Consider the following 11,776-nt stretch of genomic DNA (forward strand, 5'->3'; position numbering starts at 1 on the left):
TGGTCCCACGTGGGCGTGTGCGAACAAATTGTTGGCGGCATGATGTTTCCCATGGCCGCGCATGATGGAGGAGGCGCGCACGTCTCAGCGGACGTTCGGGCTCCAGTATCTCCAATTTCTTTACTACGTGACACATAATAAAAGGCGCAAAATTCCGGAAAATACCTTTCCACTTGTAAATTCTCCATTGGATTCCTATGACTATAAATAAATAGGAGGGCTATGTTCTGACCCAGCAAGAAGTAGCGCGTCAACATTTCGTAGAAAATCAGGGGAGGAACTGCAAAAGAACTCGGCGAAATGTCAGAAAAGGCAACGCCAGAAAAGAGTGTGAGGCCGCACAAGTTCACGTACACGTACAAACCCAGCGCGGGAAGCAGCGCAGGTGGCGGAGGCGGAGGCGGCGACGGCACAGCGGCGCCGCGGCCCGCGCTGCAACCGGAACCCTCTTCTCCGCGGACACCTTCACCGCCGCCGCCCGACGACGACGACGACGACGAGGTTTGTGCTTGTTCCAGCTTCACGCGGGTCTCTTGGGGTTCCGTGCGTTGGCAGGTTCTTGATTTCTTGAGACGCTGCGCCCAATTTCTTGGGGATTCTTTCTCCCGTTCTGATAGAAGGCGAGGGATCCTCGATTGGGTCGGTGGCAGGCTGATTTTGGTTTGAACACGTCCCCGATTTGATTGACCATTGATGGGTTCTTGATGTCGGCTAGGAAGGAGGGTGTGTTTGGCAACTACGTGGGAGGACGCATGGGAATTAGTGGTGGGACTTGACAGGGAGACTTAAGGTGGGAAATTGATTTTTAGTCCTAATCCCTCGTTTGGTTCGTGGAGGGAAATAAGAAAGAAATTGATGAGGGAATTCATATCTCCTGTTTGGTGTGGAGGTTTTGAATGGAAATTGACAAGAGAATTCATATCTATTTTTCTTTGATTAAGAACATAACTCCCACCGAATTCTCACCTCTTCCGTAGGGAATTGATCGGTGGGAGTTGAACTCCCCTTCCCCTTCCCACCGAAACTCCATTCCCACAAAACAAACAAAAGATTTCTAAACTCCATCTCTAAACTCTCATTCCCTACCCTCAATTACCCCCGACCAAACGAGCCGGGAAGGAAAGGGAAAGTAGGAAGAAAGGGGAAAAAGCAATGCCGGTTACTGCATGTCCAGGAGTGGTGCCACGGCAATTTCGAATGGCAGTTTCTTGCGGTCTTTTGCTAAATGCTGGTCTCATTCTGGCTGATTCTTGCCCTCTGAAGTTTTTGGTCGCTTTATTCAAAACCATCCGTTTAGATTACTGTCTGTCATAATTTGGGCTTCCTTCAGGGATTTGATCCAATTGCAGGCTGGTTTGTTTTTTCTTTTTCTCTTGGTATTTCGTGAAAAGAAAAGTCGGTGTATGTTGAGTATATTATTTGGATTCTTTTTTCTCTTAGTATCTTGTTGTACCAGAGATCATGTCGTGACTTGCATATTTTCTGGAAAGTTTTTTTTTTAGATTATGTGTCTGTCATTTGACTAGTAGTAGAATGAAATAAGTGAATTTACTGGGACTATGTCATTGTGTTCTCCCTGCTTCCATTTGGAAAACATGAATTACCTGATGATTGTAACTCACCAGGATTATGAGGGCTTCAAAGACGAAGAGCTTGACGTACTTGAAAGAAGAAGTGGATGGGGTTCTCTGTACATGAGTGATCCTCAAGTTCTTTGTATGGACTCGAGTGATCCACAAAATCCCCCTCGTTATATTGGCCGGCAAAATTGTGAGCCGCTCATCACACAGGAGTTTTTTTCACTGCGCCACAATTGGCAACAGCTGCTAGATGGCAAGAAGACATACCTCCGCCCGCCAAAGAACAACCGTGTTGCCAAGGACAATTATGACAACTGCCTCTTTGTAACCCCAGAACCTCTTGAGAAGGCAATACGATGTCAGGTATAAATATTGTAGCCTCATAAGGTACTTAACTGAATTTACTTGTTTGTTCCTTAATCATGAATTGTTTCTCCTTCACAGTGAAATTTCTTTTTTGTGCTCAATGAAATGGTCTGGCATCTGAAAATTTCATACCATCATCAACTATCATTAAGTATCCAGAAGTGTTACCATTGTTCTCTATTGAAACATCTGTGATGCCCTGATCATACCCTGTTCATTGTGTTTTGTAACACCCTAAAATTTACATTCTTTCAAAATAGTTAAATTTGATTTACTTGTGCAATTATGTGAGCATTCAAATGTAGGGAATAATAATTTTTGTGAAATTAAAATCAATAATAAGGAATAGATACGTGTTTATGCATTCATGCTGCTGCATTTAATTTACTGTGATGTCTGATTTTGACCCAAATGCCAAAAAGATTCAAAAAACCCCTTTGAAAATGAATTTGGAAAATTGGTTCAGAAAATAAAAAGGAATTCCTTCTCCTCTCTCCTTCACTTCCTCATTTCAGCCTGCTGGCCCTTTTCTGTACTCGGCCAGATGGCCTGCTCCTCTCCCTTCCTGCTGTGGTCACAGCCTGCAGCAGCCCAGCGTGCTCGCCGCGGCCCAATTCCAGGCCTTGGCCTAGCCCAGAGCGCTGGCACTCTCCTTTCCCTCCCCTCCCCTCTCTTTTCCCTTGGGCCGGCCCAGCCAAGCTGCGCTGCCTTCCTCAACCGCCACCCCGCGCCTCAGTCGCTGACCGCCCAGGCCCGCTTGTTGGCGCCGTCCCCCACCTCCCGCGTCGCAAGCAGTCATGGCAAAACCGCCGCTCCGCGCCCACGTCTCGCGTCGTGGGAGCCCCCCCCCCCCCCCCCCCCCCCCGCACCCGGCCTCTTTAAATGGGAGCTCAGACCCCGACGCCGCTCCCCTGCTGCTCCCTGTCCCATTTTCCCCTCTCTCGAACTTGCAGAACCGCAGCGCAGCGCCCGCCGGAGCCGCCGCCGTGCCGCCGAGTTTCTCCACGCGGTAGTGGACCTCCTCGCTCCATTTTCCCTCTTTCTCTCGCTCTCTTTGCTCACAAATCGACGTCGAACCACCGTAGGAGGCCGACGACCGCCCCAGCGAGCAGTCCGCCGTCTCTGTTCCTCCTTCGACCGATTTGAGGTCCTTGGTGAGCTCGCCTTCATCTCCTCTTTCTCTCCCAGTGCTTTTGGCTCGTCGAACCAGGGTTCGTAGGCCTCGTTTCCCGTGCGTCGGCGAGCTTCACACTGCCATTCATGGCCGCCGCCGCGCCGGCCTTTATTCCGGCGGCAGCACTCCTTTTCTCTCTCCCCCAGCTCTAATCTGAGCCGCCCATTGCGTGATCAACGACCCAGGGTTGCCGATACCCCTTCGCGGGTCCTTTTGCTAAAGAGACCCCCAAGTCTTGCCATTTTGAACCCGCAGTCCTCGGCCGGTTTAATTAATTCCGAATTTGATTTTATTTAAAATCCGAAAATAGTTCATTCTATTTACAGAAATGCCACTGCATTGTTTTGCTTATAAAATCGTCGTTTTAGCTCCGAATCGACCCGTTCAAATTGCGTTAGTTTCGTAATCGCATAATCTGCGTGTTAATACCACTGTTAACCAAGTTTGCAACTTTTAAATTTCATGGTTAGGTTTACTTAATTAAATTGCTATAGGAAATCTTGTTTAAATCATAACTTTCGTGTTTTAGCTCCGATTTTCGTGAACTTCGCGTTGACGTGTTCGTAGCGAGATTCTTTTCATAAACATTTTATCTTGATTTCTATACTGCTGGTGTACTGTTCTAATTATAGGTTTGTTTGCTTTGCATGAATGTTCCTGAAATGTTGTATGTTGCCGTGATGGTCGTGTTCAGACGGTGAGGAGAACGTTGGAGACCAATAGTTCTTTGACGACCAGCAGGACCAGCAGGAGTTTGTTAACCAATGCAAGTATAGCATGGGATCTACATCTACCTTGATGTCCTATTCACCATTTATTAATTACTCATTTGCATGTGTCTCATTTTGATACCCGTAAGGACATCCTAGTGATTGATTATCTTGTTTCCTTGTCTCCTATGAGTTATATGCATATGGGTAGTTTGCTAGCGCTCAATGTAACTATACATGATCTACATAATGAATAATGGTTCTATGGAACGAAAAGGTAAAAGTTGCTTTTAAACAACTGAATTATAGGGCGAAAGAGCAAATGACTTTTGATCATGATGCTCTTGACCCTCCATAAGGACTTATCTGTCGGCAAAAGCTGAGACTGACAGTGCAACCGTGAGGGTCACATGGCTCTGACTTTAGCTCAGTAATAGGACATTTTCTAGCTTGTTAGAAGTTATCTTTATGGCGCAAAAGGGGCTTGCCACGTTGGGTATAGGACTACCTCTGTTCCTATGTGTATAGCTGCGATGGATATGTGCCATAGGAAAGGGATTCCTACATCTGCCTGCCGAGAAAACCTAGCGGCCCTAACTTGTTAGAAAAACCTATGAAATGGCTTTATAGTGTACCCCGTCCGCTCACCTTGACAGTGAAATAGAAGTAATTAACCCGGGCATATAGGAATCACGACTCACGATGAATGTGCACAACCTCGGCAGAGTGTTACAAACTGTTATAACAGCCGTGCTCACGGTCACGAGCGGCCCGGAAAACTCACAGAATAACTGGTTATTTATTGTTGTTCATTTATGATGTTCTATGATGATAATATGATACAATTGATTCTGATATCTGATCAGGTGGGTTAGTTGGGGCTTAAGCATAACTCGATAATAGTTGGTGATAAAATCTTGACTTACTAAAAGTGATAACTGCAGTAAACCAGAGTCATCCTTTTGAGCTTTCATAACCACATGTTATCTTGTTAAGTACGGGAAGTACTTACGCTTGTTTATTTTCAATATTTGGATAAAAATCTCGGATGGGTAACAGATGTCAATGAGTATGAGGAGTTTCCAGAGGACTTTTAGGCTTGTGGTCAACCAGTTGACCGTCCCTGTGTTGGAGTTTCCACGAGAGAGCTGTCTTTTTATTTTCCGCTGTGTTGTGTAAGACTATGTTATGGTATTAATCGTGATGTAAGATACACCGTGATGATATTTGTGTATTTTGTCAACTTATGTGTGTGACTGATCCTTGGACACACATGGGTTTAGTGCATTCAATTTTATCCTTAAAATTGGGTGTGACATGTTTGTAGATAAGATTTGATAATCAATGGCAATAAATATGTGATGATGATTTGCACTAAACATTTCCTGGACTGTTTGCAGATTCCTTGAGTGCGTCCTAAGTCTTGGCTTAGATATTCCAGTCATTATTTCTTAAATATATTAAAAATAAAACTGATGCATCTCTCGGTCAGGCTGGATGTTTCTATTCCATTATCGAGAAAATGTTACCCATAAAATAGATTTGGTCTTTCCCACTAAAACAATTCTTGTTTTTGTAATTTGGTGTCCTGGAAAAAAATTGTAAATACTGCCATGAACAGATACAATGTGCCCTGCAGTATTTGTACAATAAAAATATCATGAAAGTCAACCAGAAAGTTAAGTGTGTCTTAAACGATGTTTAATACTTGGCTACCAGAGAATTCATGGGTTCATAATGTTTACTGCAAGCACTAGCTAGCTTGCAAGCCTTTATACGCAAAGACATTTTGCCATGAGTCTTATAGCATTTTTTGTAAAAAAAAAAAGTAAACTCGTGTGCCCCATGCCTTGCCTCAGCATGACTTATCTGGATCATTTTAAGTGAATCTTATGAATCAATTATTATGCCTATGTGATTCTAACTCTCTTACAACCATAGGTGCCACTATCTGATTTTGTTCGTGCAGCTGCAAAAAATTCTATCGTTCAGCAAAAGTTTAAGGTTTGTTTTTACATTACAAACTTGACTCTAGAAGCACTGTCATTATTAACTGCTTCTGCATTTCTGAAAATCATTCTTTGTGCAGATTCTTAGTGAGCATTATGTGTGCATCAGACAAATGCGAATAGATGGATCATCTTTTTACAGAGCTTTCCTTTTCTCTTACTTGGTAACTATCTCAGTTATCTTGTTCATGATGATGTTGTTGCTTTCTTCTGCACAAAATCTTAACATGCTAGGCTTGTAAACAGGAAAACCTTGGGAAAATGCAAGGTAGTCAAGCTGAGGTCACTCGCTTAATGGAATGTGTGGCAAGGTCCAGAGAGAATTTCTGTCGTTTACATTGGGATAGTGCGTACTTCTCAAATCCTGAAGCATTTTTCTCAAGTGTTGTTTCTGTAAGTATTGTCTCAACTTACAAAAGCATGAATTTGTATTGTCTGATTGTTTTATCCTAAATTTTTTCCTAGTGATCAGTTCAGCCAGTTATCCACAAAATAATCCTGTGGGACATCTATTAGTTGCCTAAATAGTTATTGTACCCCGCGCCTTCAATTCTAGATATTATGTAATGTATATTTGTTCAAAGGGTTTTAAGTACTGCTGGGAATGTGGCTCTGCTCTGTTTTATGGTTGGAGCTAGGGGTTTGCTGCAGCTAGAGTTGGCTTCATCTTAGTTCTCTGGGTACACATGCCTGGTCGTTCTCTTGTTCCTGTGGGGTGTATGTAACTTCATAAATGTGTTGCTCGAGAAAGAAAAAAATCATAAATGTGTTAGGGTGTGTTTTACTTCAAATTTCTCTTCTTAATGCAATAAAACACAACTATCCTGCACATTCGAGAAAAAAAATGTAATGTGTATATCTCTGGACTTTAAGACAACGTTTTAAATAAGCAATAGTAAGGCATAATTTATAATTTTATACAAACCTGTGCTCTCATCCCCTACATGGGAAAAGTGGGAACTTTGTTTTAAAATAATTTTTTCTCGAACACGTAGGAGATCTGCATATCATTGTATTAATAGAAGAAAAGAGAGTCATACATAGGCCCGAACCCGCCCCCCCCCCCCCCCCCCCCCCCCCCCCACACACACACACACACACACACACACACCCACACACCACTACATGGACACTGGATCACTGGTTAAGAAGGACAAAAGACGACCCTACAGCAGTCCATTAGACTGTTCCTCCAGCAGAGAGCAGAGAAATTCCCTTGGCTCCTGCCAGGCTCCACCAATGAGCCTCTTCCCTAGCCAGAGCCATGTTAACATTTGGGGTTGCACCATTAAAAACACAATCATTTCTTTGCCGCCAGATGCTCCAGGCTCCCAAAATGACTAGAGAATTCAGACCCAACCTATAATCTCCACTAGCAGCACTGTCGACTTTTCTCCACCAATCATCGAAGGATTGGTCAGTAGGTTGAGGAGCAAGTGTTGCAAAACCAAAGCGCGACAGGAGGGAGAACCAAAAGTCTCTTGAAAATACACAGCCCACAAGAAGATGTTGAATATCCTCCTCCTCTTGATCACACAGAAGGCACTGATCTGGATGAGGGAGCCCCCTCTTTGCCAATCTGTTCGCTGTCCAGCATCTATTATGAGCGACCAGCCACATGAAAAATTTGCATTTGGGGGGAGCCCAGGATTTCCAGATTCTCTCATAAGGTTCAAAGAAGATTGCACCCTGAAAAAGCGCATCATAGGCGCTCTTTGCTGTATATTGTCCCGAAGTAGATAGCCTCCAGATGTGCTTATCAGGAATTTCCTCATTCAGCTCCACACCATTCAGGATGTCCCAAAGGTCAAGATACTGAAACAAGGCAGTTGTACCAATCTCACCCTGTATGTCCTCTATCCATTTTTCCTCAGTTAGTGCTTCCAACACAGTGCGTCTACTTGATCTTCTTTTAGGAACCAGTGCAAAAACCAGAGGTGCGATGTCCTGAATCCTTTTGCCATCTAACCATTTATCCTTCCAAAAAAGTGTATTAGATCCATTCCCAACTTCAGTTATTACTGCCACAGAGATGAGGCCCGCTACCTCTGTACTGACTTTGTTTTAAAATAATAACAAGACGGAGTGCACAGACACATAGATAACATGGAGTACATGAACGAAACCAACTTAAAAACTCATGAATAATCACATATATCTGGGTCTATAGCATACTTCTTCTTTTCTCTCGAACACTACATCATATTTCTACACAGCAGTGAAAATGCACTTTACTATCTGGTATGCATTTCTTTTTTTTTTCCATTTCCCCTGCATTTTCACTATCTATTAAGATTATGTTTTATGTGTTACTTTTAAAAAATGGCATGTCATTATGCATCACTTAAGAGTATCTTTTCCTGATATTATACTTTGAAGTAATTATATTAATCACCACAAATGTCTTTATTTTCTTTCAGGAGTTTGAGAACTTGGTCAATTCAGTTGCCAATGGGTACGTTTAGCTCATTACACCAGTGATCCAATTCTTTGAATAATATTTATGTTTACAAAACATTTATTTATTTTTCCTTTCTAGGCTAAATGCTGATGAGCTTTACAAGAGAAGCCTACAGGAGATTACGTCATCCAGGAGTGAGGATACATTGTTTTTTGGGATGTGTTGTTTGTTTTTTTGTTCTCTATGTAACATTTTCTTTGGTTAGTTCTTTGTTTGCTTAGATTGCTGACAGAGGTTCATATCCGTACACATGAAGTGGACTACGAGCCAGCATTCGAGCAAACCCAAGCCCTTTTGGTTAGTGTTTCTGGCTGCTATACAGTCATTTTCAGAAATTATGCTTGATTCATTTTAAGTAGTAGATTATTTTCCTCTTATGCTGCTTTAACAATTATATTTTGTTAATGATATCCTCACTTTCCCAAGTTAGTCTTCTCTCAGCAGAAATATGCAAACCCTAGAAATAAAATATGGGCAACTTTTTTTTTTTGGTAAATATGGAAGGACCAAGCTGACCAATACTATTTTTCCATTTACAAATAGCTCTCACTATTCTGCATTTGTGGCTTTGGTAACAGTTTTGCATAGCATCAGTGCGTCCCTTTGACGCTGAAGCCGACATGCTACAAATGAGTGCTCTATCAAATGCACTTGGCATCCCAATGCACCTGGCACTTGTGGACGGAACCATGAACAATGGGATTGCGCAAGTAAAGTGCTTTGACTTCTTTCCTCAATCAGAATCAAGAGTAAGCACAACATCAGGACCTCTCAGTTTAATCACAAGTTACTGTCTCTCAAGCGCAACTGATAAACATCCAGAGCAAGGAAGGGATGATAGCAACTCAGCCATGCCGTCTGGAAACTTACTTTCATCTGATCACATGCCTTTAGTCTCCTTACTGAGTAGGACAGGTCAATGCGACATTCTTTATCGCAAGTGAATTCCGAGTATGTGGCAGCCTCTGGTGAACAGTTCTAACCGAAACTGTTTGGGTTATAACTTGGAAACCTATTGATAACGTACTCTAGTATGGGTGTTTGATTGTGCATCTGCTTCCAAAATGTATCTGGTTACACTTTTGCCCAAGACAAAAAATACTCCATTTGCTCTGATGTGGTGATGCACGCAGTTTATGAAATAAATTTGGACTTGGCATAAAATCTGAGGCATTGTTTCTCGTGTTGCTGGAGACTTAAGGGCACTAATACCAGTGGGAAGAACTCTTTACACTGGGAGCAATGGGATAAATCTGTTAGTTTTTTTGGTTTTTTTTTTTTTTCTTATGGATGTTCTTCCTGTTGCTGAAGCATGGATGGAAGATTCATATTTGGTAAGAGCATATGAAGGACTAGTTGTTTTCTGATACAGCAAGATGTGGTTTGGATCATCCATGTTCAAGGAACAATAATACCGAAATTTGCAGCATGAAGGCATTTTTTGAGAGTCCCAGTTACTGCAGGCTCTTCTTTGGCCAGTGATTGGTAATGCTTGCTAAAAGTTGGATGCGTTCTAGAAGGAATTTAAAATTGATAATGATATGGAGTTTGTATTTTTCTTGTAAAAAATCTTTGAAGACACTTGTGGAGAACTAAGATTAGCATTGACAGCAGACTTAATCAAATGAAAATGTAGTATGTGAGCAGTGATTCTTCTGGGAAAACTCATGTGGATGTGAATGGAGACTCGATCGATCTTGTGTATTGCTGCAGCTTGCATGGTACAAATAGGGTTGTTGAGTAGAAAATTTAAAGCCATCTCGGAGATTAAATTGGAAATACAGATTTACTTCAAGTGGAAGGTTATGGACATACAGCGCCCCCTACTAGACATGATGCATGAATGGTTTCGTGACATTCAAACACATGCATAATAATGGAAACTTCAGCCATTTAATTTGGCTGTCTTTGGTCAGGTGCTGAACAGCGGTAGTTAATTCCAACAACAGAATTTGTCCATTATGTTCACTGTAATGTTGGTGCTAGCTTCCCGGTCACTGGAGTTGAGTGATCTGCAGAGAACAGAGACAGCAGGGGGAGGGATAGACAAATAAGAAGGTAACTTATAGAAGAAGATCAGATATGTAGAAACATAATTCTTGTTTCTTCACTTAGTTTAGGTTCTCATCAGTTACTGTCTCCCTCACACTGACCAATATGGCCCTCACACAAACATGGAAGAATTACAATCACAGCATGTACCCATGCAGTGCCTTGCATTCATTTGTATGCCAGATATGCTACAGAGATGCCTGATGGCTATGCGCCTGCATGTTTTAGCTTGTGTGACAGGCAAAAGCACTGCTTGACAACGTTGTAATCCTTTTTGGATCTGGCATTTGACAAGCACTTGAGCAGCAGCCGAAGCACTGCCGTCCTTTACCAAACTCCAATCCAAGATGTATTCTGGCAAGAGCGACATATTGCCCAGATCAGGCAGCTCAGGGATCTGAGGGAGCACTGGTGTGCACTAAGTTGAGACATTAAGCACAAGGTGAATTTTGCATTTTTCTGGTAGAGCTAAGTGGTATGCTGTTAAAATCCTTGCACTTTAGTACTCCAAATGGGCCAAAGTACTTTAAAGGGAGCTTCGCACATGGTTGACGATTTACCATAATCAACCTGAAATTGATTTGGAGAACGATGCTTATCAGTTTGTATCTTCATTTTGTTCTGAACTCAACTAAGTTCATTATTGAGATCCAAATTTAGCTGCCCATCTTATAGCAGAGTGTTAGCATCAGAACTATTGGAAAGCAGTGGAGGCATAGTCCTAAAGTTTTTTTTTTTTTTTTGGAAGAGAAACAGGAGGGTACTGAGCCCCTAGTGCATAGTCCTAAAGTTAGAATCAGAGACATATAACACGTTACATGTTGTGCGGCCCAATGAAGTTTGATATGTGATAAATTCAGCTAGGTTCTATTTGATCCAAACAAGATGCATAGAGCATTGAGGAGTTTTTGGTTTCAATTACTAGACCAATGACTCCCCCATTGATTAGACAACAACCAAGTCCAAATGTGGAAGCCCAAGATACCGCAATACAATCTCCTCCACAGCGCAAAAGCAATAGGCTTGTTGAAAAAGCGAAAAGCAAAGTTGGCAAAGGGGCAATCCAAGTAGCAGAAGAACTCCTTGTTAAGAAACTAGGAGCTGTATCCCCTAAGTCATAATCTTCAAGTATCTCTTTGAACAATTTGCCCAGCACTTTGATCATCCGCTCACCAAGGTAAGAATGGAGGCCATCCAAGCATTGTTTTTTTGAGCGTATCCAAGCATTGTTAGAGAACGGACAACACCTGTTATTGCTCTCTCACTAAGCAAAATAGGGAAGCCAGATGGTCTGAACACATCTTATTGCTCTCTCACTTGGAAAAATATGGAAATCATCAAGTGCTGTGGGGAAGGAATGCTAACAATTCAACATCGTCCAAGGTTCTATCAGTCCAGCAAGCTATCTGAACCTTTCTCATGCT

The 11,776-nt window shown here is 42.3% G+C and overlaps 1 protein-coding gene across 1 annotated transcript; it reads left to right on the forward strand.

Moving 5' to 3' along the window:
- The first annotated feature begins 300 nt into the window (after window positions 1-300).
- On the forward strand, window positions 301-10,422 carry LOC136509409 (OVARIAN TUMOR DOMAIN-containing deubiquitinating enzyme 1-like). Its single transcript, XM_066504215.1, has 9 exons — window positions 301-501; window positions 1,626-1,943; window positions 5,772-5,834; window positions 5,920-6,003; window positions 6,086-6,232; window positions 8,260-8,294; window positions 8,379-8,434; window positions 8,506-8,597; window positions 8,879-10,422. The coding sequence occupies exons 1-9, from the start codon at window positions 301-303 to the stop codon at window positions 9,242-9,244; spliced, it is 1,362 nt and encodes a 453-aa protein (XP_066360312.1). The 3' UTR covers window positions 9,245-10,422.
- Window positions 10,423-11,776: the final 1,354 nt, after the last annotated feature.

Source organism: Miscanthus floridulus, chromosome 15 (genome assembly GCF_019320115.1).
Source record: "Miscanthus floridulus cultivar M001 chromosome 15, ASM1932011v1, whole genome shotgun sequence".
Classification (NCBI taxonomy): domain Eukaryota; kingdom Viridiplantae; phylum Streptophyta; class Magnoliopsida; order Poales; family Poaceae; genus Miscanthus; species Miscanthus floridulus.

Bases quoted from the DNA above. Each gene is read 5' to 3' on its own strand.
- LOC136509409 (XM_066504215.1), top strand. From the start codon at position 301: ATGTCAGAAAAGGCAACGCCAGAAAAGAGTGTGAGGCCGCACAAGTTC. The intron at 502-1,625 runs GTTTGTGCTTGT...GTAACTCACCAG, and splicing joins ACGACGACGACGACGACGAG to GATTATGAGGGCTTCAAAGA. The intron at 8,435-8,505 runs GTGAGGATACAT...TTCTTTGGTTAG, and splicing joins GGAGATTACGTCATCCAGGA to TTCTTTGTTTGCTTAGATTG.